This window comes from Stegostoma tigrinum, chromosome 12 (genome assembly GCF_030684315.1).
Source record: "Stegostoma tigrinum isolate sSteTig4 chromosome 12, sSteTig4.hap1, whole genome shotgun sequence".
In the NCBI taxonomy this organism is placed as follows: Eukaryota; Metazoa; Chordata; class Chondrichthyes; order Orectolobiformes; family Stegostomatidae; genus Stegostoma; species Stegostoma tigrinum.
This window is the reverse complement of record NC_081365.1, coordinates 27,648,112-27,675,112: the sequence shown is the minus strand read 5'-3', so window position 1 is coordinate 27,675,112 and position 27,001 is coordinate 27,648,112. Positions and strand designations below refer to the sequence as shown.

The 27,001-nt window shown below is 39.9% G+C and overlaps 1 protein-coding gene across 3 annotated transcripts in view; it reads left to right on the top strand.

Annotated features, from left to right (window-relative positions):
• Positions 1-3,884, top strand: part of sft2d2a (SFT2 domain containing 2a) — a 33,419-nt gene extending 29,535 nt beyond the window's left edge. For all 3 annotated transcript variants that reach the window (XM_059650219.1, XM_059650218.1, XM_059650221.1), the window contains one exon: positions 867-3,884. In XM_059650219.1, the coding sequence (XP_059506202.1) occupies positions 867-906 (40 nt within the window). In that variant the 3' untranslated portion in view covers positions 907-3,884. The remainder of the gene's footprint in view (positions 1-866) is intronic.
• The last annotated feature ends 23,117 nt before the right edge of the window (positions 3,885-27,001 follow it).

Genomic DNA, 27,001 nt, shown 5'->3' with positions numbered 1-27,001 from the left:
CCTCTGCTGCTTGGCCTGCTGTATTCATCCAGCTCTACACCTTGTTATCTCAGATTCTCCAGCATCTGCAATTCCTACTATCTCTGAAACAAGTATTGAAAGTGTGTTGCTTTGTTAAAAGTGCTGTGTTTAAGTTGAGGCTTGATGTTCACTTGGGTGATTGTTAAAGACTCCACGATGCCTTGTGCAGAATAACTATGTATCCTTATTCTCTGTTCAGTCTCAATTCCTCAACCAACACAGGTTAACTAGTCTTTCACTTACTTGCAGTTTATAGCATCTTTCAGGGACCAATTTGGTTGCCGCCTTTTCTTGTACAAAGTAACTTCAACAATTAACCGTTCTATAAAAACAATCCACTGTGGTCCGGTTTATGTGAAGTCCTGTGCATGCCAGATGCTATTTTTTTTACATCAAAGTTACGTACCTGTGGTACCTTCAGTTGCTGCTGCCTTCTGGTCATATTCTTTCTCCTTAGCTGTGGCCTCACTGTCTTATCATCTACTGTGAACACTTCCAGGATAATTTTGCATGCATTTTTCCTGCTATGCATAGCCTTTCAACTATCTCATCAGACTGCAGCTACTGTTAAAGGAGATCCTGTTGGTTGTATAAAAAATTTTGGTAAATGTTAGTATGTCTTTTGGAAATTTATCTCCGATTTTGACCAGGATACATTTGTTAAAATAACAATTTTTTTAATAGGTTTTACATCTGGCATAAGTGATGTTGTCAGATTTAAATTATTACTTATCATAAACCATGTTTTATATTGTTTGGGAAACAGTTCACCATCAGTGTTTTAAAAAGCCAAATTTTGATTGATGGAGTACAAGAAGTGACATTTGAATCATTTTATTTTACAGAGATGCAGTGATAAAGTGCTTTACAACATGTTTGGCATGAAAACTATGTATCATGGAGGAGGAACATTGAGCTAAGAGTGGAGCATCTGTTATGCTTTTTGTACCTGTTAACACAAAATCCTCTAAGTGTCTTAATGTATGCTGCAATTAATTCTCTCTCTTTCCTGAAGCATAACTTCATACTCACCATTGCATAGTTTACAAATCTTGGTACACTTTTCCATAATTTTAAAACGATGATTGTTATCCTGTAAAGTGACATTCCATTTTTTTAGATAAGGATATGGACAATACAAATTCATACTTTGAATACTACGTAACTTTTCAGAAAACAGTGAGTCACTTTTAAAAGCAAACGCGCAAGTATTTTGTAACAGTCTTTCGGAAACCGTGCTATAGCTTTTATTTTCACAAATGCATCCAGGAGTATGGTGATTTAATTTGTGAAAATCCAAAGGGAGAAATTGAAAACAGTGAAATTTATTTGGATATTGATAATTGTGCTGAACTATTTCTTAAATTCTGGCTAAAGAGTGACCTGATGATATAAGTGTATTGCCTTAATCATGTGCTAATGCCTTTGCAGTTGAAATTTGTAGTTTTTACAAAAGTGACTATAAATTAATAGATATCTTTAGATGTTACTTTTGAGCCTGGTAACATTTCTAACAGAACAAAGTCTGATCATGAGAAATGATTTGCATTCCAAGTTTTAAAGAAAAACCAGTAAAAGTGCCTTCGTTTTGGGGAATTTGAACAGTTCAGTTTCCAGTGGTCAGCTACAGTCTGAGTCGAACAATTTTCAACATACTAATACCTAGAAGACAGAGTAATCTGTTAAATAAATTTCTTAATGTATTTTTATGCCTTAGATGTTTGTGAAGTTGTGCCTTTTGTGTCAATGTAATGTATGTCTGTAATACAAAGCTGGAGTGAACCTGGTTTTGTACAGGATTTCTCAAGGTTCATAGTTCTTGCTGTGCTATACTACAGGCTGCCTGCTAATTATGTTTAAGTGAAAGGACCAGAACTTAATAAATATATATTTTTTGCCACAAAATTTTATGCAGATAAAAAACACTATTTTACCCAGTAAATCCTAATTACTTCTAAAACCTGGAGTTTTGGAAACTTTAACACTTTCTCACCACCCAGCCTAGAACTCTTTTTTTAAAAAAATAATTCATGTTTACAAATAGCTGTTCTTAGCTTTTGCAATCATATGGTAATAATTTTGTGATCTGCAGTAATATGGTATAAAATTTTGTGCAGTTTTGAGTTTTTAAACTCTCTACTCTGGTTATGAAGTTTTGACTTTCTAGACTCATATTGGAAGTGAATGTGAAAAGAAATTTCCAAAGAATTTAACACACACCTTCCATTCTGGGTTTTAGTAAAATGTGACGGGATTAGGTTAATTATTCCAGAGTTAAGTTAACTTGTAGTTTCTAGTATTAATGGAAGTAGTTAAAGACTGAAGCAGTTTTTGAGATCAACAGTTTGCCACAAATACAGTTACTTACACTATCATCTTTAATGTAGCAAACATTGCTTCTGCTTAAAGTTGTATTCTTCTTTTTGTTTTCTTTCTTTCCCCGCTTTTTCCCTCTTTCTCTGTCATCTGTTGTACATTTAGTAGTGTGCAAATTAAAATATTTCCAGTTTTCTATTACATTTGCATGTAATCAGATTGTCATGTTTTCTGACCCTATCTGCTGTGCTACATTTGAGAAATGAGTGCCTTAGAACACATGTTGCATTTTGGAAGTATGATTGCTGCTTTGTTTAGAGCTAAACTTGAATCTTTATTACATTGTTTTAACTACTGTTAAACTAATTATCCTTAAGATTTAATAGTTTTGACCCTCTTCTATATGCCTTGTGAAACTTTACCAGTCTATTAATCACTTTGAGAGCATTTGAACACTATGTTTTGTATTGGAAAATTCAGTCACAACTTTAAAAAAGAATTGAAAATACATCTTTTAAATGTAAGCTTCAAGGACATCGAAACCCATTCGAGTGCTTATTACTGCTTCAGCTGAATTCAGTGCAGACTTGAGGTCTAACCATAGTGGTAACCAAACCTGAGAGCTCTATTCGCAGTGCTCTCATAACTATTGGCGCACTGCCTTTCATAAATGTTTCTAGTGGATGTGGAAAATTAGGAGGAAAAATATCCACCTTTATTTTCCTTTTACCCTCCTCTGTAACTTGGGGGTCCTGTCTTTTTATTTAGTGACAGTAAATGGTAAATAAATCTTAGCAATGTAGTTGCTTGTTTATGAAGCCATGAGGTTCTTGCATTTGTAAGTATGCATTTCATAGTTTAGTATTCATATAATTTGAGCTTTTGGTGAAAATTCCTATCTTGGCCTCGTGTTGCCTTTGTGAATTGTTTGCTGCAGTTATTCCATGTAGTATTTGTACTGTCATCTCCTTGCACTTTTATGTTTCAAATCTCCTTTGCCCTAAATTACAAAATAAATTGAATCTATTTTGGGTACTCTAGTTCTCATTAAAGGTATGCAGTTATGTTTTAACTGGTGCATTTTCAAGAAAAATTGTGTACAAGATGATTTTCATTTTTGATGTTAGTTCATGTGATAGAGGGTTTAAGAAAGATATTGTATGCAGATTTTTAAAAGCTGTCTCTGCTCCCATTGTGTACACAATATTCTCAATTCAATGCTATTTGCATGTACAGGCAACTGCCTTCAAACTGGAATTTAATTTTGTGTGCAACAGTTAAATATTATGTTCGAAGTTCTGGTGTAATCTGTGTAAATGACATTCAGACATATAGTTCTACAATTGTATTGCATATTTTGGAATCACTTTGCATTATTCTAGATATTCATGTGGCAGAATAGTTTCATTTGTGTATAGAATCCTGTATAGTAAGTAAAATAAAATTGAGTAGCAATTTTTGTGAAGATGTAAAATCTATATACACTAATGCTATGTCTAACTTTGTATAAGTGCACCTTGTTTTCATTAAAATGAACCCAAAAACAATTCTCTTGTATTTAATATAAATGTTACTTTCCCTAAATGGAATCAAAATATTTTTTGATCATGGCAGTTATCATAATTTTAACATAAGTTGTTTCAAGTTTCTCCAAATACTCAAGGTGCCCAAATTGGTATTGGAGCTTTGATCATTGTGTATTTCTTTAATGTTCTTACATTACATTCTTGACTAACTTCCAATTTTTGTCCTTGACTAATAAAAATGCAAAGACTGGCAACATGGGAATCCACATACAAATATCATTTTGAAGAGTCATGAACGGATACAGAAGCAGAAAGACTAACATACATTTTAGTTTAATTTAATGCTGTCTTTTTACTTTAATGCTGTCTAGAAACAAGAAGACATTGTGAAAAATAGAATAGTGAGCAACTAGGATGGAGGATTTCACAACTAACGGCATATTTTTAAGGTGAATGTAGAGCGAGTTTAAAAAGACAGACATGAGGGCAAATCTTTTACACAGCAGGTGGTCTGCATGTGAAATGAACTTCCTGAGGAAGTGGTGGTTGCAGTCACAGTTAGCGTTTAAGAGACACTTAGATATGTATGTGAATAGGAAGGGCTTGGGGAGATATGGGAGAGGAGCAGACAGGTTAGACCAGTTTAGTCTATTCAGCATGGGCTGGTTGGACCAAGGGTTTGTTTCCATGTTGAATGGCTGTGTTTCAACTTTGGACACTAAAGAAATTATCTTGGTGATGATATTGGCTTTGGAGAAAGTGTGGAATAGATTTGTCAACATAATACCTGGTCTACCAGGGTAAATTACAATCTGACATAGAAACTAGGTTTGCAAATCTTGGAATTTAGATGGTGAAAGGATAATTTAATTGAAGTTGTCAAGATGTTAAGGAAAAATCATGAAGTAGATTGAAGGAAGCTATTCCTGTTGAATGGGAAGTTTGTGACTTGGGTCAAAATTTAAAATGTATAGCCAAATCACTTAGAAATGAAATTAGGAAGGACTTCTGCAGGCAAAAGGTAGTACTTGTGCAGAACTCTCCTGCAAGCGCAATCATCTCAGTTCTAGGACATTGCTGGAGGTGTTTCTCAATGTCCTCGGCCCTACCATCTTCAACTGCTTCATCAGTGACCTGTGCATCTGTCAAGGAAAAACGAATTTAAGAGTTTTGATTCCAGTGACACTTCAGAACTCTCCAGGGTGGTCTGTAGCCACCCAGTGACATCATTGATATCATTGATCCTAGTGCTAAGGAGGCAATACATCATTGTGGATTCATGTTTGAAGCCACTGAAATGTTTCCCTACTGCCTTAGCTATCAAATCATCTAAAACAATGTCTTCTAGAATTCCTCCTGCCTACTGCGACACAGAGTCACTCATTGTGTCATATGTTATTGTTCTTCCCTTGTGTGGTATCTTATCAGTTTAAAACAAACCTTTGTAAACTATCTTCCCCAGTTGGCCACTGAAAAGATTCTATATGTTTGATAAGCACAATTTGACATTTCCCAAAATTGTGTTTCTCTAAGCATTTACTAAGCTCAGTATTCAAATAGATTCTTGATGTCCATTCACAACTGAACTTGCTTTAATTGATCTTATAGCTGATATCCTAGCTGATGGGTTTTTGGAACTTGAAGAGAAAATTTGCATGTTTTCCATCCTTTAGGTCCAATTTCTGCCACTTGAGGGAGCTTGAACCTGCGAGAAGGACATAACAATAATACTATTCTACTGTATGTGTGTGTTGACTCAGGAAAGTAAAAGTAATTGTTGACCATCAAACTAATGAAAATTACTGCTGATGAACAATACTTTGCCTGCAGATTGAAACAGCCTTCTGAATTTTGTCCCTGTTAGTATTTTCCAATAAACAGGAATTAATATTAGGTAAAGAGCTCATCACTGAAAATGTGATTCACAATTTGCAACCCTCACCTTTTGAAATGGCAAATACTATACAGTAGCCACTAATAGTGCAAAATATATAAATTTGAATTGTATCCAATGTTGCAGCATGCAAAACCCTTACTTGCCTCCCATTCTTTGTTAATTACATGACATAGTTACCACACTTGTGGTATAAAGGATACTTAATACTATTTCCAGACAACAGTGCTGGGGAATCCTTGGTTGAGGAAGAAAGCGGATATTTTGTTGAAGTTGGCTTCATCCGCACATGTGTGACAGACAGAGGAACTGACAGAATGGAATGGAGTCTTTACAGGAAGCGGGCTGCAAGGCATTGGAAATGTTCATTGATTTTTGCTTCCAATTTCCATGCCCTTATCTTCCCTGGTCTATCTCTGACTCCTCCTTTCTCAACATTTCTGTTTCCATTGGTCACTAATATCCACACTAAACCTACTGACTCCCACAGCTTCTGGACTATACATCCTCACACCCTGCTTCCTGTAAAGGCTCCATTCCGTTCTTCTGCCTCTGTTGTGTACGTTCAGAATAGCCAACTTTGACGAGGAGCCTCAAATATCTAGCTGCTTCCTCAATGAAGGACTCCTCAGCATAGTTGTCGATAGGTTGGACCTGGTTGAGGGCCCGATCTCCCACACTTCTGCCCTCGCTCCCCCTTTTCCCTGCTGCAACAGCAGTAGGGTTCCCCTTGTCCTTAACTACCATTCCACCAGCATCACATCCAGAAGATCGTCAGATGCCATTTCAGCCACCCCCAGCAAGATGCCACCACCAGACATACATTCCCTTTCCCCCTCTTGTCCACGTTTTCCAGGGACCATCTCTCTGGGATATCCTAGTCCACGCTTCCTTCATGTCCAACAGCTCCCCATGCTCTACATCACTTGCCCCTGATATTGTCAAAGGTGTAACATCTGCCCATTTACCTCCTCCCTCCACAGTATCCAAGGGCCCAAACATACCTTCTGGGTGAAGCAGAACTTTACCTGTGCTTCCCACAATCTAGTCTACTGCATTCGCTTCTCACAATTTGATCTCCTTTACATTGGGGAAGCGAAGGGTAGGCTGGGTGACCAATTCACAGGACATCAATATTCTGCTCGCAAAACAGATCCTGAGCTTCCAGTTGCCTGCAACTTTAACATATCACCCTGTTTCCTGACCGACATCACTGTCTCAGGCTTGCTGCAGTGTTCCAGTAAAGCTTAGTGCAACTTGGAAGGACAACACCTCATTTTTCACTTGTGGATCCTGTAGCCCTCCAGACCCAATATAGAGTTCAATAATCTTAGGGCCTGAACTTCCTCCATGTCCTAGCCCCCTACCCCATGAACAAGGCCTTGTTATCAGATAATCTGCCATTACACACTCCCTATTGTTAGCCACTAACAGTCTCCATTCACGCTACTCACCCTCCGGCCTGATTGTTATCCACTCCTTTGTCTGTCCGACTATTTTCTTTCTCTTTGGGCTCTATCCCCACCTATTGTTTACTCTTTACCCTGTCCCCAACTGTATCCTACGCATATAAAGTGACATTTTCGTAGCTACTGTCAGTTCTGAGGAAGGGTCACTGGACCCAAAGCATTAACTTTGATTTCTTTTAACAGATGCTGTTGGATCTCCTGAGCTTTTCCAGCAATTTCTGTTTTTGTTCTTTTTCTGATATTGATACAATTTACTACTATTCAATCTTTTTAAAGTGAGCATTTCATTTCAATCTCTCATGAAAGTAACGACGAAAGCACATTATTCTCAACATTTGAAGTAGCTCTCAAACCCTCATAACAGCAATGAGAGGTAATTTAGTTAACATCTCAAATATATGGTTTAGAACAAAATTGGAAAGCCCCTTTGGAGCAGTGTGAATAAAGTAGGAAAATGCTATTATCTGCTGTTGACAGTCGTTTTATTAACAATTCTTGCTCTACCTCATTTTAAAATAAAACATTTGCCATTGAAAATGTACAAACAGTATTCTTACAACATTTTCAAACTTTTATTTGTATGTTTGCAAAAATGTTTTTGTGGTCATTTCAATATAAAGTCATTAGATACATATTTGCTTCAGCAAAAAAAAATCTCAGCCTCCACCTAGTACAGTCTCTCTCCTGCTCAGCTGAAGATTAGGAACAAAGCATAAATCCCAATTTGAAAATTTCGATCATAAAATCCTGCTTCATCAGAGACTGAATCCTTCATAAACGTCCTCACTCTGATACATCTGCTTTATGGTGCCTTGCCGAAAGTATTGTGTTTTAAATGTGAGCATCAATTTCTGCTGTCAGAAGCCAGAGTCAGCACTTCAAACCACTTCTGACACCATTGTATTTCAGTTGTGGGTTTTAAGTAGAAAACGTCCCAAGGGACCAACTTAAAGTCCATCTAGCAATAGTGCTGCCTGCTGTTTCACATGAGCAAGTCTTGCACTGTGTGCAAGTGTCATGCCAGGAGGTTCATCTGCTTACACTTCAGTTGGCTTGGGAATCTTCTGCTGGTCAGATGGCAAGACAAACTAAGAGATTGAGGTGCTCACACGAGTTGGTCTGCTAAATGTCACTGTTGTAGTGGGACATTCCAAACTGATTTGGATTGGATAGTAGTCAAACACCTGCCACTCACTCACCAAAGTTAATATCCTTTGCAGACCTTGATATAGAGGTCAGTGCTTCATGAGAAAGGAAGTGCTGCAAGAAGGCTCTGCTTATGCATTTTGGAGGCTGACTTGAAGTCCTGGGCGATGCTCACTGCAGCTGCCACCAGCAAACAAGAAATGGTGTGGCCTCTTTTAAATGTATATGTATTTCAGAAGGCAAAAGCAAAACACAAAGAGAGGAAATCCTGAGCGAGCAACTCATCAAAAGCTTACTTGCTTGTTGTGTCCTGTCCTATTTGACCTGACTTTTTGAGACAACAATTTTCGTAGTCAGCTACCGTACTCACTAGAAGCTAACGGGAATATGACTCAACAAAGCACAGGGCTCGAAATGTTATACTATTGTATGAATAATTCAAATGCCTGCAATAACTACAGAGAGACCATGATTTCAATTCTCACTGTGGTAATTTGGGATTTTGAATTTATTTTTAAAAGCCTTGAAATAAAGAATGGGTTTCAGTAAAAATTGCCATGAATCTGGTAGCTGCTACTTACTGGAAAAGCGCAGCAGGTCAGACAGTGCCTGAGGAGCGGGAAAGTCAATGTTTCGGGTTGAAACCCTTCGTCAGGACTGGGGAGGGGAGGGCACCCCAGAAGTAGATAGATGGAGGGGGTGGGGTGAGGGGGTAAGGCTAGGATGATGATGGCTAGGCAACTATTGTGGAGTGGACAGGTGATTAGGAAAATGGACAGCTTCAGTCAGGCCAGGATGTTGAGGAGAAGTGGAGGGCTGGACACGGAAAAAGGTTGGGGCTGAAGGGATTTTAAAGTTGATGAAGTCAATATTGAGGCCATTGGGCTGTAAGCTCCAAGGCAAAATCACGTGTTGTTCCTGCAGTTTAAATTTGGCCTGACTCTGACAGTGGAGGAGGCCAAGGATGACAAGCCATCAGGGGAGTGGGAAGGGGAATTAAAATGGATGGGACTCAGAAGGTTGGGTTGGTTGTTGCATGCAGAGCGCAGATGCTCCATGAACCGGTCACTGAGTCTACATTTGAGCTCCCCTGATGTTGGGGAGACCACGTCGGGAGTAACAGATAAATTAGATCAGGCTGAATGAAGTGCAGGTGAATCTCATATTTGGAAGGTATTGTTTGGGGCCTTGGATGGCAGTGAGAGTGGAGGTATAGGGGCAGGGGGTTGCAGGGAAAAGTCCTGGGTGTGTGGAGCTGAAGATGGACTCGCAGAATGAACGGACCTTGTGGAAAGTTATGGGGAAGGAAATATCTTTTTGGTAGTGGGTCCTGATGGTAAGTGACAGAAATTTCAGAGGATGATGCGTTGGATTCAAAAGTTGGTGTGGCATGTGAAGATGAAGGGGACTCTGTCATTACTGTTGTTTGGAGGAGAGGTTTGAGGGCAGGAGTATGGGAAATGGAGGAGATCTCATTGAGAGCATCCTTAATTACAGCAAAGGGGAAATTCTGGTCCCTAAAGTAGGAGGCCCTGGAGTGAAACACCTCATCCTGAGAGCAGATGTGGCAGTGGCAGAGGAATTGAGAGTATGGGATAACATTTTTATAGGAGAGCGGGTGAGAGGAGGTATAATTGAGGCAGTTGTAGGAGTCAGTGGGTTTGAAACAGATGTCAGTGGGAGTCGGTTACCAGAGATGGAGATTGAGAGGCCCAGGAAGGTGAGAGAGGTGTCAGAAATAGTTGAGTTGAATTTAAGGGTGGGGTAGAAGTTGTTGGCGAAGTTGATGAACTGCTCAAGCTCCTCATGGGAGCACAAGGCAGCACCGATGCAGTCATCAATGTAGTGGAGAAAGAGGTGAGGGATGTTGCCAGTGTAGTTGGGAAGAGGGACCATCCATGAATCCTAGAAAGAGGTGGGCATAGCTAGGGCCCATGTGGGTTCCCATGGCTACCCCTTTGGTTTGTAGGAAGTAGGAGGAATCAAAGGAAAAACTGTTGAGGGTGAAAACCAGTTCTGCAAAGTGAATGAGAGTGTCAGTGGAGGGAGACTGGGAGGGGTACGGGACAGCAAGAAGTGGAGGGCTTTTGGGCCCTCCGTATGGGGATGCAGGTATACAGGGACTGTACATCCATGGTGAAGATGAGGTGTTGGGAGCTGGGGAATTGAAGGTTTTGGAAAAGGAGGTGTGGGTTGAATTACGAATGTAGGCAGGTAGTTCCTGAACCAGAGGGGAAAGAATATAGTCAAGGTAGGAGGTGATGAGCTTGCTGTGCCAGGAGCAGGCAGAGACAATGGGTTGATTGAGGCAGTCAGGTTTATGGATTTTGGGTAGGAGATAGAACTAGACAGTGCAGAGTTGGAGAACTGTCAGGCTGGAGGCTGTGGATGGGAGACCTCCCAAAGTGATGAGATTGTTGATGGTCTGGGCGATGATGGCTTGGTGATCAGACGTGGCGTCGTGATTGAGGAAACGGTAGGAGGAGATATTGGAGAATTGGTGCCTGGCCTCAGAGATGTAGAGGTCAGTTTGCCATACTGCCCACCCCCCCCACCCACTTTGTTGGAAGGGTTAATAGTGAGGTTAGGGTTGGAGCAAATGGAGTGGAGGGCTGTGCATTCTGATGGGGAGAGGTTGGTGTAAGTGAGGGTGTGGAGAGATCCATGCAATTGATGTCCCAGTAGCAGTTTGAGATGAATACGTTGAGGGAAGGTAGGAGGCCGGGAGGGGGTGTCCAGGAAGATGGGGTTTGCTGGAGGTGGGAGAAGGAGTCATTGTCGGGTGGGTTGGATTCCCATTCAAAGAGGCAGGGATGGATTCAGTGGAAAAAGAGCTCAACGTCATCATGTGTGTGAAATTCATTTACATGTGGGTATAGGGGAATGAAGGTGAGTCCTTTGCTGAGGGCTAACCATCCAGCCTCAGTGAGGGAGAGGTCTGGGTGGATGGTGGAATAACTGGCAGGGCTTGGGGCTGGGTTTGGGTGTACAGCTGGAGCCAAGAGCAGGGGTAGGGACTGTAGCTGGATTGGGTGTATGCACTGAAGCAGTCACCTGGGAGGGATCCACCTACTCCTCCCACCCCACCCCACCCTCTTTCTCTACTTCTGGGCTCCCTTCCCTCTCCCCAGTCCTGACAAAGGATTTCGGCCCAAGATGTTGACTTTTCTGCTCCTTGGATGCTGTCTGACCTGCTGTGCTTTTCCAGCCTCTCACCTAGTGGCTCCGGCTTCTAGCATCTGCAGTCCTTACTGCCTCTAAGCTGCTACTTGCTGGTGTCTTCCCAGGATATCCACCTTGGCCAGCAGATCCAGTGTCTCAGAGCACTCTCCATGAGCATCAACCACCTGCACCCTCCATCCACGGAGGCTGGCATTGGCCAAGCACCAGTTTCGCCATGTCATCACGGGACATCTCTGACACGTAATACAATTCAGCATTTCAATACTGCGCTTGGAGCTCACTGATACCTGCTTACTGGCTGCTTAGCACACAAGGGGAGGCATGCACCTCATGCATCAGAACATTAGGAGTGGCACAGTGGCTCAGTGGTGAGTAGTGCTGCTTGACAGTACCAGTGGCATGGGTTCGATCCCAAACTTGGCCAACCGCCTGTGTGGAATTCTTCCCGTGTCTGTGTGGGTTTCGTCCAGGTGCTCTGATTTCCCCCTGCCTCACAGTCCAAGGATGTGCAGTTTAGGTGGATTGACCATGTTAAATTCTCCAGTTGCGTCCAAGGATGTGCAGGCTGGCTGGATTAGTCATGGGAAGTGTAGGGTTCTAGGAATAGAGTAGGGGAGGTCGGTCTGGGTGTGATGCTGTTCAGAGTTTGATATGGACTTGATGGCCCAAATGTAGGGATTCTATGATATGAAAAGGATGCACAATTGGGCTCTTGCGCTCTTAGTATGCAGTCAATTTGGATCTACGTGGAAGTTAGTGGCACCCCCACTGGCCTTGACTCATTACAAATTGACACGTGATTCACAACTTAAAGGTTCACAGTACTTCTTGTCTTTTAATGCAGACATAAAGCCAAGCAGCTTGTCACGGTTGCCAACAATGATCAATCAATGTGACAGACTTATTGGTATGCAGCATCTTACCACATCAATGTCACACCTGTTAGCATCTTACACAGCAAACATACTGAATGTGCTTCCACCAAATAGCCATGTGTCAAAGTCTGAGCAAGTAGTCTTCAGTTAAGGGCACAATCATCATTCAAGATTACTAGCACAATAAGCCAAGAGACTCATCTGAAATCAGTCCAGAGGCTTAGATGCAGTCAGTCAACTGTTTGGGGAATTTAAAGTTTCACTTCATGATAGCCCAGGAATTGGGCCTTGGTCGGACTTGCAGGTTGAGTGAACCCAATCTAAAGAATGATGGTAAGTCAATTGGGGATTTGTGCAGTGATCAGTCAGTTCTGTTATTTAAATTTGGTAAAGGGACGTGGGCTACAGTAAGTCTAAGGTGGTTAACAGGAGCCAATGCTTTGGTGGCAAAGTTGGGGAAGTATATTGTGGGGACTAGATGTGGGGTGCAGAGAAGTTGATAAAGGTGATAAGTCAACATGTAGCGGTGGAGACAACAGAGATGGAGGGTGAGAACAGGGGGGTAGTCATTGACAGTGACCACCACCATGGCTTCAACTGGGGACAGCACATTGCAATGTTTGGCATGATGAAGCTGTGGCTCTAAAGCTTAGGGGTAAAGTAAGAGACAAAGACTTGAATAAAAGAATTTGGTGGGAATAGGGTGTGTCAGAAACCTAATGGACTTGCAACTGAGGGCAAGGAGAAAGGAACATTAAAGTTTGTGGGGTCACATAGTTTGAGAAGCAAAATCTGCAACTCAGTCCATTTCGCCTTTCATCCTTATCTGCATTGCAAATGCACAGTGGAAATTAAAAATGCCGATTCTTGATGGCAGCTGCCACCTTGTTCATGGAGATAACCAGTCCCAGGTGCACGTATACCAGAGGCAGCAAGGCTACAGATGACATTGATGGACCCCTTCAACCTTCAATCCAGTTTCTCGAGTGTCTCTGAGTAATGTTGTTCCTGTTTGTGCATTTGAAAGAAATCATCAATGGCCAACAACATCTTCAGACTAGTGCTAAGGAAGTGCACAGTCTCCAGCAATTGTCTGATTGCTAGCAATGACTAGCTGTGGAAATGTGCAAGTCGTGTGCTCACCAGAATGCAAAAGCATTCATCAAGCTGCCAGTATGTGACCTGGTGGAGGGTGCAGGAGACAGCCTGATTAGTGCTTCATCTGAGAGACCTTTGTCCTTTTCATCAGAGGTGCATGAGGTGGTGTTTGGAAGATCATCTGTCTTCAGAATGGAGACTGTGCGGATGATGTTCATGATCGCAGGAGAGGAGAGATAGAATGAATTGCAAAACAGGGATAGAAACCTGGGCATGTAGAGAATACTATCCTCACTGGTTAGGCAAGAATTCTATCCTTATGGGTACTGAGCAAAATGTCATGCACCCTGCCAACCATCTTGGTCCTCTCTGTCATATCGTGGATGGTTTTCTCTTGAAATGTTAAAGTAGCAATTGAATGAAATGGACCTGGCACAGCTGTTAGTGTAGAGATAAATGGGGGATAGATGGTGATTGTCCCAAGTGAGTGAGTAGGAAGCACAGAGGAATGCAGAGTTAGTTGTTTGGGTGAAATGAGTTGGGTGCGAGCAATTGAGGGAAGAAGTTGCATGCTGTAGTGAGAACAGTAGACCATAAGCCTTGGTGGGAGGTGTGTGCAGTGGTAACATTTGAGCAAGTCTGAGGGAGTAAAGAGAAGATTGTGTCCTTTATCCTTGCAGAGCACAGAAGGCTGTTAACCTTTTGATGATATTGCTGGCTATGCCCCTGAACTGCATTGGTGCAGTGCTGACTTTAAACTATCTAACAGGTCTGTAGTCTCCTCGGGTGGTCCAGAGAGTAAAGGACTGTACTTCTGTCCACCACCCAGCCAGGCAGGACCTCCAGGTTACTGTCAGCAAAGTGGGCTGCCAGCTTACCTCTTAGCTATTTCCTGTATAATCCTGTGAAGGGCAGTTCCTAGTTTGCACCATTAGAGCTGGTCAACAGTTGCTGGTAATAAAAATACCGAGGACACTGGGAAACCCATCAAGAACGAGCACTTCTGTGGCCGGTAAGCACTAACTAGTAGAAAAGTGTTGCTGTCGAGGCATGGTACGTAAGCAACGATGTGAGCAGCCTAAAATTGCAGGAGAAAATGTGCAACAGCTCAAACAGACAAACCGTCCCCCGAACCTTGCTGAAACTGACTTTGCCAACTTTCTGGGAAATTCAGCCCATTGTTACTCAGCCTATTCTGTACGTGACTTCAGACCTAAACTGATGTGGCTGATGCATAACTGTTCTCTGAAGTTCTATGAAACCATTACTCAGTTTCCTTTGGTCCTAAGACTGAAGGGAACTTAATGTCAGCCCCACCTGTGACATTTGAGAAAGAATAAGAAAATAATGATTGTGGGATCCTGCTGGTTTAAAATCACTTCAAGTCACAAGTAATTTTTCTTCTCATTTTTACTCAAATAATGGGGAAAGTAATGCTAATATCTCCTTTAACCTTGAAAAATTGAACACCACACTGGCTTGTATCATCAGAACTACAATTGAAATAAATTCTCCACTAGAATTCTTCATTTTGGTATGTGCCAATGTTAATATATCATACAATGTTTATTTGAATAATCAAATAAAACTTACATTTATTGTAGGCATAGTTCCACTTAGAAATTTCTACTTTAGTATTTTGAGCAAGCTGAAATTTTAAGAAAGGATTGGTTTGAATTTATAATTTTACAAGACTTCAACTATTAATAAAAAACATCTAATCTACGTTAAGTCATGTTAAGTTGTATAATCCTAGAGTACAGACTATCTGTGATTAAAAGCATGACTGGCAGGTGGCTATTTTATTAATTCAATTATATCTTCGCCCAGTGCAAAGCAAAATGCAGCTTGAGGTTGACGACAATATTGTACTGAGTGAGAGATTGAGTTTCTGGGAGATTAGGCTTCTCTAGGCTCCGGTACTTTCAGGACCATTTTCCTCTTTCAATTGTTTGGATAATGTACAGGAGATGGAAATATTAGTCAACTGTCTCCTTTACATTTCAACTGATGGTGGGAGATTTTGTCCAGAATTGTGAAGGGACTAGGAACAAAGAACAAAACAGGATGATCATATATCAGTTGGGTAGCTGACAGTTAATACCTTTCTTTAGTTATTCAAAGCACCTGTCGACATTTATAGATTAAGCAGTTTAAATGAATACCTCAGACAAGACAATGATAAAAGCTTAGTCTATGTAAGCTCATTCGTGAGCACAAATTGCAGTCATCAAAAATGGTTGTTCATGAAATTAGGATTTTTCATTTTTATAGCTTTCACTGTTTTTACTATGTGTGAAGCTTAAATAGGATTTATGGCTTATCTTTTGTTTCTTTCCGTCTCTATTGTCAGAATATTTGCTAAGCTTTTTCAGCTTTCATAGCAAATCATACTTTTAAAAAATTAATAAGTCATGAAAAAGAATGACAAAATTGAAATGACAGGCTCAATAGAGAACCAATACTTCAGCTTTTAACAGAATGGAACAATCTCAAATTTTCTTATCTTGTTCCATGTATAAAATATCTTATCTTGTTGAATGTAGAATACCCTAGTGATCTGTTTGTTACATATGGTTGTGAGGTGTGTTAGATGTTTTTTTAAATCCAATTAACTATTAGTTTCTGAAAAACAGGAACATGTGAATAAGCCTATCTAAATTAGCAGTGATGGGAAAATAACAAATTTGTTGTTACATGTTTAATTAGACAATTTGGAAACATTATGATGTGAATGAATCAATTTAATATTTTACTTGCTTTGTAATTATTTACCTTCTACAAAATGATTCTGACATCAAGGAAGAAAACCTGGCATGGAATATATTTTACTAGAGTTTTGGGGCAGGTTCATTCTTCAAAAGAATCACATGAATTATTATTAATAATATCAAAATCATTTATTTTTAAAAACCACATAGGAAAGCATTTTTTTTCTAATCAACCTGTTCAGAGATGCTATTACTCACCTTTGGAGAAGGTGATTGATTGATTTCATTGTCGTGTGTAGCAAAATATAGTGAAAAGGTTTGTTTACGAGCGGTACAGGCAAATCACAGCAAGCAAAGGGTATTCTGATCAAAAAGACTTAGAGGAATACAGATTATATCGCAGGGTACATTATTTGAGGCTAGAATCCATTCAACAGTCTGATAACAGCCAGAAAGAAGCTGTTCCTGAACTTGCTTTTGCATGTGCTCAGCTTCTGTATCTTCTGCTTGATGGAAGAGTTTGTTGGAGGTCACTTTCGGATGCGATGGGTCTTTGATGTTGGCCGCCTTTCTGTGGCAGCAAGCCATGTAAATAGAGTCCATGGGTGGAAGGTTGGCTTCCATGATGGTCTGGGCTGTGCACACAGCTTTCTGTACTTTCTTACAGTTCCGGGCAGAGCAGTTGCCATACCAGGCCATTATTCACCCAGACAGTATGCTTTCAATGGTGCATCTGTAGAAGTTGGTGAGGGACTTTATGGCCATCTGAAATTTCCTGAGCTGCCTGAGAAGAGGTGTTATTATGCCTTCCTGACCGTCGCATTTGTGTGAGAAGTCCAGGATAAATTGTCAGCTATCGTCACTCTGAGGAACTTGATGCTGTTCACCCTCTCAACCTCAGTTCCGTTGATGTAGATGGGAGTGTGTTGTTCTTTCTTCTTTCTGAAGTCGATGATCAGTTCTTTAGTTTTGCCAACATCGAGGGACAGATTGTGTTCATTGCATCACAACACCAAGCCCTCTATCCCCCTTCTGAAGTTTAACTCGTTGTTTTATATATGTCCCACTAAGGTGGTGTCATCAGCAAACTTGTAGGTGTTGTTAATTTGGAATTTGGCAACACAGTCACAGGTGGGAAGGGCGTACAGGGGACTTGAACCCAGACCTCCCAGATCCAGAGCAGGGACTCTACCACTGCACCACAAGAGGCCAAGGCTCACGTTTAAGTAGATGCACCTGTTGTACTACAATCCGTGAAGTTGGATAATTGGAGCTTTACAAGCTAAATAATTTGTTGCTAGTTATTCTGGGAGCAGAACCTAGCATTCCAAACTCTGATAATATGTTTGTGTAACACCTTCTGAATTAGTTTTAATTTTTTCCACATCTTAACGGAGTTTATACGTTATTAGCACTGCTTCTTTCTTTCTATTCTTATGGTGAATTGTGTTTTCGCATAAGTGAAAAGTCATTTTCATCAAAAACAACAACAGAAATAATAAGCTCAGTGCAGAAGCAATGATTCCATTCTAATAAAAGGGAAAGATGTTATTTGAGGCTGCTCTTAGCTGGTTGCTGTAGTTCTTTTGGAATACAATTTAGCCCAGCTTCTTTATGAATTTATGGATGCCACTTGCTCAAAATTGGAGCTTAATAAATTCCAGGATGTATATTGTGACAAAGAATCATTGCTTGAACTGACATAGTGCAGCCAATGTGATACCATCCCAGCTGATTAGAGCATTTAGAGGTGCACCTGGAACCAGCCACTTGGATCAAAAACAGAGAACTGCAGATGCTGCAAATCAAAAACAAAAAGAGAAACTGCTGGACAAACTCAGCAGGTTAACATTTTTGGTTCAGACCGGCTGAGTTTTTCCAGCAGTTTCTCTTTTTGTTTTTGATTGCAGCATAGGTTTGTACATGTCAATAGGGCCAACACAGAACAGACATTTTTGTTGCAGGGAATAATGCTAAAAAAATTATAGTTGTCATTGCTCATTATACTTCAGTGTTCAGTGCACAATGTTGACAAACTGTAGCTAAAACTAATTGGGGTCATACTAATAGGAGCATTCAGTACAGATAAAAGGATGCCATTTTAACACTATGCAAATTGTTGGCTAGCTCATATCCGGAGTTCTGTAATTAGTTTTGCTCCTCCTGCATGTGATGTGACATAACAGCCTTGGAAAAGCTCCGGAGGACAGTTTTAATAATGATTTCTGGTTTAAATAACTACAGTTAATCAGTTATGATCGTACAGATTAGAAGCAGGAGTTGGCTATTTCAGGCTTCAACTCACTGTTGTTCACTGAGTTTACGACTGATCTGAATATGTTCTCAATTCCACTTTCCTGCCTACCTAAAATGCTCTTTGATTTCCTTGTTAGTCAAGAATCTATTTACCTCAGTCTTAAAAATATTCTATGATCCTATCTCCACCAGTCGCTGGAAGAGAATTTCACAGATGTCAAACTTCTAAGAAAAACGTTTCTTATCATCTCCATGATAAATGGACAATGGACAATTAAACGGACAATGTCTTATTTTTAAATAATGCCTCAGAGTTCTAGTGTTTCTAGCAACATCTTAGCAGCAAAGACCCTATCAAGTTCACTCAGGAACTTATGAACATGTGGAGCAAGCATAGCACACTTGGCCCCTCTAATGTTGAGGTAAATGTCCCACCATTCAATCAGAACAAGGCTGACATGATTGATACATCAACTCCAAATTTCTGCCTATCCCAAATAACCTCTCACCCCATGCCAATCAAGAGTCTACATTAGCTTTAATATATTCATGGGCAATGCTTCTACCACCTTTGAGGGAAGAAATTCCAGAGAGAGCTGACCTGTCCTCAATTTGCTCAATATGCAATGATGATTTTTTTATCCTCAGCATGTTTTCATACTGAGTAAAGTGATACTTCTGTTGGGTCCTGAAACAAACTAGACATGAGTAAATGGCAATAAAAGATTTAATTGGTGCTTATTACAGCTTGTAGTATGTACATAAGTGCCACAGGCATTTCTGTGTGTGGGTTTGTACTGACCAATTCAGTTACAAAGTAGCAAGCTTTCCATAGCACGTCATGCTGCAGTGGCCCCAGGTGAGATGGAGAATGGGGCCTTTTATACCACAAGGCCAGATAATATATACATAGATGTGACGTACAAGATCTCACTTTTTCCAAAAAAGAAATTATCTCAAAACAGATATGGTTGTCAAGTTGTCAATTCAATAATTATACATAAAGTAAAAAGCGTTAATAAAATTAACAATTAAAACTTTGTATAACTTTTTCAGAGGTTGACAACTCATCCTGATCTGATGCATGAATGCACATCTGGAGATGTACACATTCTTCTTGGTTACTCTGTCTTGAGAACTTGTTTGTCTTGCTGCTAGTTGCTAACAATCCATATTAACAACAATGATCAGAATTTTCTTCCTCATGCTCACAGAGCAAATAATTACTGAGCATGGTGCAACATCACCAAGGTAAAAAAGACAGCTCAGAGCTCTGTATGACATACCAATCATGCAGGTACAAGGTAAGTGACTTCATGGATAATATTTGGTTCATGTGGTCTCCGGCACAGGTTTTAAACCATAGGAAAAAGTACATTTCTGGAGTATTTCTTTCCCTTCTAGTCCTGGGCATTATATTTGCTTCTCCAAGAATATTAAGTTGCTGTGGGATTTGGGCAGGAGATGAATTAGTTTGTAAAACAGTGTTTATTCATTGCGATATGGCCATCATTATGTGGGGCAGAGGGCAGGTTTGATAGACTAGCTGGTCTTTTCTTGCCTAATGATCATCATCTGCAACCTTTGGCTCAAGTGATCAAGGACATAAAATTATTCTAGCAAGTGTATGTTATGTTACATTTCATTTCATTCTAGTGTGCAAACTGCACTGATAATGAAACAATTTTTGCATTGTTGACATCAGGACACTTAAAACAGATATGAGCTCGATCTTATCATTGTTGTTTATATTGATCCAAAGCTCTGTAACCAGTCAGTGGAAAGTTACACAACTTAATATGCACTGTTTGAAATTAGATACTTGAAATGAGTGCACTACCACATTAAGGTATACCACTTAAATTATGCAAATATTGTGGGTTGAACGTACAAATGAATAATGAAGCCCATCTGTTTTTCCCTTCCAAGTACAATACAAATATTTAAACATGTACTTGTTGGATATTTTCAAAGACCTAAATAAACATTGAACAAAAATCAACAGACCTTCAAAACCTGAAAATAATTTTGTAAAGAAATTGCAGAAATTGTATGAATTATCTTAAGTAGGTGATTAAAATATGACAATACGTGGTAAAATAAATTCCACAGTATTGTTATGCTGTTATCAAAATGTATAATGTGACAGATTAATATTAATAAGCTTTAAAATCTTCTGAAATGAGAAGTTAGCTTATCCTCAAAGCCTTTTATTTGGCTTACAACTGATACTGTTCTTTATTTATTCAAAAACAGGAGATGAAATTCACAGCATTAATTAAGTCCTGTAAACCATTAGAAAGCAGTGAGTTATAAAAGGTAATTCAGCTCATCAAACATATTTATTTTAGAAACCTCAATTAATTTACCCTGATGTAGGCTGTACTCCACTTATCTAATCTACTCTGCTTCTTTTGGCACATTAGATCCATGGGTTACGTATTATTACTGTGATCCCTTCATGTAAGCCTAGTGGCATGTTGTTTTAATGGAGGTATTAGGCAGTTAAAGGGAATGGATTAATGTTGTTAAAATAGACAAATTTTGAGCATTCATATGCTAATATTTCAGGTAGTGACTGTTAGGGTCATGTCACTGACAACAAAATATCTGTTCAGGAACTGTGGAGATCATCTGATTTTCTTCCCACAGGTATCTGGTTGAAAACATTTAAAGTGTATTATTAATGTTAAAAAGGCACACAGGCTTTTGGCTTTATAAAAGCAAATGTTACACAAATAAAGCAAACATTTTCAGCTACTGACCAGACTTATCAGATACAATTATGGGTATCATACTTTAAGAATGCTGTCAAAACTTTGTAGAGGATGGAGAAGCGATATGCTGGTTTGTGACCTGAAATGAAGCTCACTAGTTACATGAAGAAGCTGAGAAGCTGGAATTGCTCTCCTAAGAACAGAGAAACTTAAGGCAAGATTTAAAAAGGCATTAAAACCATGAAGGGTTTGACTGAACAAATAAAGAGAAACTACTTTTGTAAGCATTGATGGATGCATTTTTTCAGTCTGTATTTAATATTATTGCATAATCTGAAGGGATAGTGTAATGTTTGGAACTAGGTGGATCTCATTGACTATGAGATACTGGATTGGAGTTCTTAACCTGGGCCAATCAGGAAGCCCTGGATGACCAATGTGAACAGGGGATTTAGAATATCCTCACTGACCTAACTTGTAAGTTATGGGACCTGACATTATGTCACCCTTGCCTCTTACCCATACGGGGCTATTTCCATAGTTCCAGCACAAAGCCTCGTCCCCTGAAGTGAACAGACTCTCTCGCTTAGAGGAAGCATGTGGCCAGCATTGACATTCCTGCTGCCATTTCACCCCCCTCCACCTCCAGGTCTGGAAATATCAGGTTTAGCCTGTTGCAGTCTTCTCCCCATCACAACAACAAGGATAGCTCCAGCCGAGTTACTCTGAGTTACTCAGGGGACTGATTCCGAGCTGGCTGGCCACAGCCAGTGTACTATGCACAGGTAAATAAAGCATGACTTGGTGACATGAGACTGCCCTCGGTGCATTTATTTTAAGAAGAGGACGCAATTTTAGCAGAAACCTTTGATAGAGCATTGAATAAATACTTATGGGGGGAACTTGCAAGGAAATGGAAGTGGGAGTGATTGGGTTGCTTTCTCAACGAGATAGGATAATCTGGATGACTGATTTCAGTGTTGCAATGTAGGTGATTTATTAATTCTATTTATCAGGATAATACTTAAATATACATTTAATATAAGGTCAAATTTCACAAATAAAGAAATTTTATTCTTCTTTCAAACATAGGAAATGAGTGGTGGTAGTTACAGAGAGGAGAGTGAATTGAGACTACAGTCAGATTAGCAATGAGGAGCAAGTTAAATAGGTTGAAGGCACACTAACCATATAGTCCCTGCAGTGTGGAAACAGGCCATTCAGCCCAATAAGTCCACACTGACCCTCTGAAAGCCATCACATGCAAAACAGTTTCCCATGGCTAATTTATCTAAGCTCCACACCCCAGTCTACTATGGGGCAACTTAGCATAATCAATCCACCTAATTTACACATCTTTGGACTGTGAGAAGAAACTCACACAGACACTGGGAGAACTTGCAAATTCCACACAGGCAGTCACTTAAGGGTAGGATTGAACCCAGGTCCCTGGCACTGTGAGACAGCAGTGCTAAACATTGAGCCACCGTGCCACCCCATTGATTCTTTTTCTTTGATTCTACTCCTGCTTCCAACTGACTTTTCCTATCTCACTATGCACCATAGAAATTAAAAATGTAGCAATACATAAAGTGTAGAAATGTAAAACGTGAAGCACAGAAAATGGCACATAAAATATATAAAAAGATATTAAATCACACTAACCAGGTGCCAAGCATTTACTCTTTACAATCTATATTTTTGAATGAATTTTTTTAAAAAAGCCAAAGGAATAAAAAGAAGGAAGGAGAAAGCAACATGGACAGCAAGGATTCTAAAAGTTCGTCTCTGTCTCCATCTTAATCTCTCTGTCTCTCCATCTTTTCTCTGAATCTCTGTCAAACCCAGAAAGTAACAGCACAGAACAGTGAGAGCTCCAACTCCAGGACACACTCGTTTTGCCTTTACAGAGGACATAAGACAACTAAATTAGAATCTGATCTTTTCATTTTCGCAACTCAAGAGACACCTAAAATCTGTAACTGCATTTGCTTTTATTATCCTGTTTGTACTAAATACCCTTCTCCCAACCCCACTACTTTCAAAATGTTAATATCTGTGTTCATATGTTTGAAAATCTACACTCTCAATCATTTCAAGAAAACCTTGTAATTGCCTCTCTTTCGTTTCAATCTAGTTAATCACATTCTAATGAAGGTGTGAGAGCTGAATGCTACTTTTTACATTGAATCCCAACAGTGTGGAAGCAGACCCTTCAGCCCATCAAGCCCATGCTGACCCACAGAGCATCCCATCCAGACACATCCCCCTATAACTCACCTAATCTACACATCCATGAACACTATGGGCAATTTAGCATGGCTGATAAATGTAGCCTGCACATCTTTGGACTGTGGGAGGAAACCAGAGCACCCGAAGGAAACCAATGTAGACACGGGCTCCACACAGACAGTCACCCAAGGGTGGTATTGAACCTGGGTCCCTGGTGCTGTGAGGCAGTAGTGCTAACCAACGAGCCACTGTGCCACCCTAAAAAGGGGGCGTAAGAAAAGGGGAGCTGAATTCCGCCCCCCCCCCTTACCTGGTCATAACAAGAGATGTACAACAAAGGTTTCCATTCTGAATCATGAAATATTTAATTTAACAGTTGTTAGATTTATATTAAACAAAAAGAATTGGCTGATATATTTTTGTTCAAATTGTGTTCCAGATACATCTGTGTATGGGCAGTATTTCTGAAAAATATCATATTTTATTAGCCTACGCAATTGATACTCTTTATGTCGGCAATCACAAAATAATCATGGATGGATCAAGCCATTTGTCCATCTGAGCGTGTTCATCAAGTGCAGTTTGGCATTAGTATCACTGCTAGTGCATGTGGAATTTAACATGCATTTGTGAGATCTCAAATAGGTCAATTGTTTTTTCTCTGAAGACAGCAACTGCTTTAGAAGAACCGGTCCATCAAGTCCAATGAGATGCATATGAACACAATAAGCAGGGATAGAAGTAGACTACTTGGCTTCTTAAGCCTGGCCCACCATTCAACAAAATGACACCACCACTAGACGTAGGTGCAGAAGTAGGTCACCATGAATGAGACCATAGCTGAGCAGATAATCCTAAACTGTACTTCCTTGCCTTTTCCCAATAACACTTGATTCCTTTACTGATTAAAAATCTATCTCAACCTTGAATATTCTTAATGATCCTGCCCTGGTAGCTCTGTCATAAAAAAGCTTTTCCAAAACCTTTTAGCTGTGATGATACGAAATGCAATGGCCTCTGGAAATCTAGTGGACACATCCATTAATGTCAACAAATACTGATTCACCTTTTGTTTTAGGTAGGGGCCCTAAGCAATCAATTAAGACCCCTGTAAAAGGTTCCTCAAATGCAGGAGTGGATATTAAAGTTGCTAGTTTTATTCCTGCTTGAGGTTTTCCAATTACTTGACATGTATGATGTGTTTGGCAAAATTCGACTACATCTTACGCAGTCCAGGCCAGTAAAAATATTTTTGTATTTTGTATTTCTTACCCCTAAATGACTTCCTGCTGGCAATTCATGTACTAAACATAACACCTTCTTTCTATAACCCACTGGTCATACAACTTGATAAATGTCTGACCATTTCTCATCTGCCTGAATATGTGATGGTCTCCATTTCCTCATCTAGACATCGTTTTTAAGATAGTAACATTCTGGGATACACTCAGATTCTTCTTCTGTGCACACTTTGATACAATTGCTTTAGCTTTTAGTCTTTCTGTTGTAGTTCAGTTAATTTCTCTGCACTAAAAATTCTACTTTGTCCTCCACCTGTTCTAGTTTTGTCTCAATCACTTGATCAAACACTGTCTCTGATAATTCTACTTCAACTTCCTTATCTGTATCATTGACTCCTCCTCTTGTTTCAACCAGTGGCTTTGTGACCTTGTTATCATAGTCAGGAAATATACTTCCTGTAAAATCTTAGTTGCCTGATTTTCCACTGGCTTTTCAACCACAGTAGGCAGCACTCCTACCTGTGATCCAGCTATATTGTAACCAAGGATGAATTTCATCCCTAGAGCGAAGACTTTCTTTAGTACTCCTACCATTGCTTCTTCACTTTTCACCAGACACTCTAACCTCACTGTACATAATGGAGTACTTCTCATCTCGCCAAGAATTCGACATACTAGCACTTTTTCTGACAATAGTCCTTCTGAATTACATACCTCCTCATCTCTCAACATCAAAGATTGACCTGATCTATTATCTCTTAATACTGGAAATTCTTTACCTCTGCCTCTGAGTACACCTTACCTTCACAAATAAATGGTTTAAGAAGATCTGGCACTTCCTTCTCAAACAACTTCTCAACCACATTGTACATTCTGGTGCAGTTTTTTAGCCTCCACTGTGCTTTCTTCAACCACTTTAACAAATTTCACTGGGCTTGTCATGTTTTCCTACATTCCTTCCCAGATCTTTTCCTAAACCACCGACACTGTTTATTGCAGTGAAAACACCTGAGCTTTACAAATTCTCCTTCCCGTTCATGGGTTTCCCTTTTATCTTGTGGTAAACTCTCTTTATTACCTTCAATGAGATCTATTTTTCCCTTAATGCCTGAGGATTTCTCTTTTCCCCAATTTTTGACCCGCAAGGATTGAAATTGTTGTTGGAAGCCAAACATTGATTTATGAACCAACTCCTAATCATCAGCCATTTCAGCTGCTAATCTTACAGTTTGAACTCTCTGCTTTTCAAATAAGTTCTCAATACCCACAGAAGTGAATTTTTGAACTCCTCCAAAATAATTGTCTAAGAGTGTCTTATGTTTGATCAATTTTTAATGCCTTTATCATCCTGTTAAAATTACTTTGTTTGCTCCCTTCAAACTCAATGTATGTTTGACCAGGGTCCCGAAATGTTGTCTGTAAGCTTCCAGCACAAGCTCATATGCATTTAACACAAACAAAATTGCTGGAAAAGCTCAGCGGGTCTGGCAGCATCTGTGAAGGAAAAAACAGTTAACTTTTGGGGCCTGGTGACCTTTCCTCAGAACAGACCCTTCCACATGTGCACTTAAGATGACTTTCTTCAGCTCCTCATTCTACCCAGATACCTGCTCTGGTAGTTGTAGAAATACCTTAGCTCTACATACCAACTTTGTTTGGATCAACAAAACCCATTTGTCACTGGCCACTTTGTTTGTTTAGCCATTTTCTCAAATGAGATGAAAGAATCTTCTACATCCTTCTCATCAAATTTAGGCAATGCTTTGATATATTTAAACAAATCTCTATCAGATCTTTGGCTGTGATTGGTTTTCTCAACCTCACTATCCCCCTGCACTGAGCCTACCTTCTACCCTCACCCCATCCTTTTAAGCCAATTTTCCTGTCTTGTTGCCAACTTCTGAAGTTCAAACTCTGTATTTCTACTTTGCTTCTCTCTTTCTCCCCTTCTTCTGAAAGGGGCTTCCTCTTCTTTTTGTTCTGCCAGGGCAATTCTTTTTCCTTCCTCTTTCTTCTGTTTTTAAACTGTAATTCAAACTGTTTCGTTCCCTTTCATGTTCAAGCTGCTTCATCTGCAGTTGTAACCTAGCTATTTCCAAAGATTGTGATGGTATTTCCAGCAAATTTAAATGTCGAGCTGTTGCTGTAATTACCACTCCTTTTCTCACAGACAAATGCAATCCCAGCTGCAACTTGTTTGCCAATTTCAACAGTTTTGCCTTTCTCACCTTCTGTAAAACCCCCAAAGTCACTTCTTCCACCCCCAGAAAACTCTTAGTGACCGAAAGAGCCAGTGCTACACAAAGCATTGTTTAA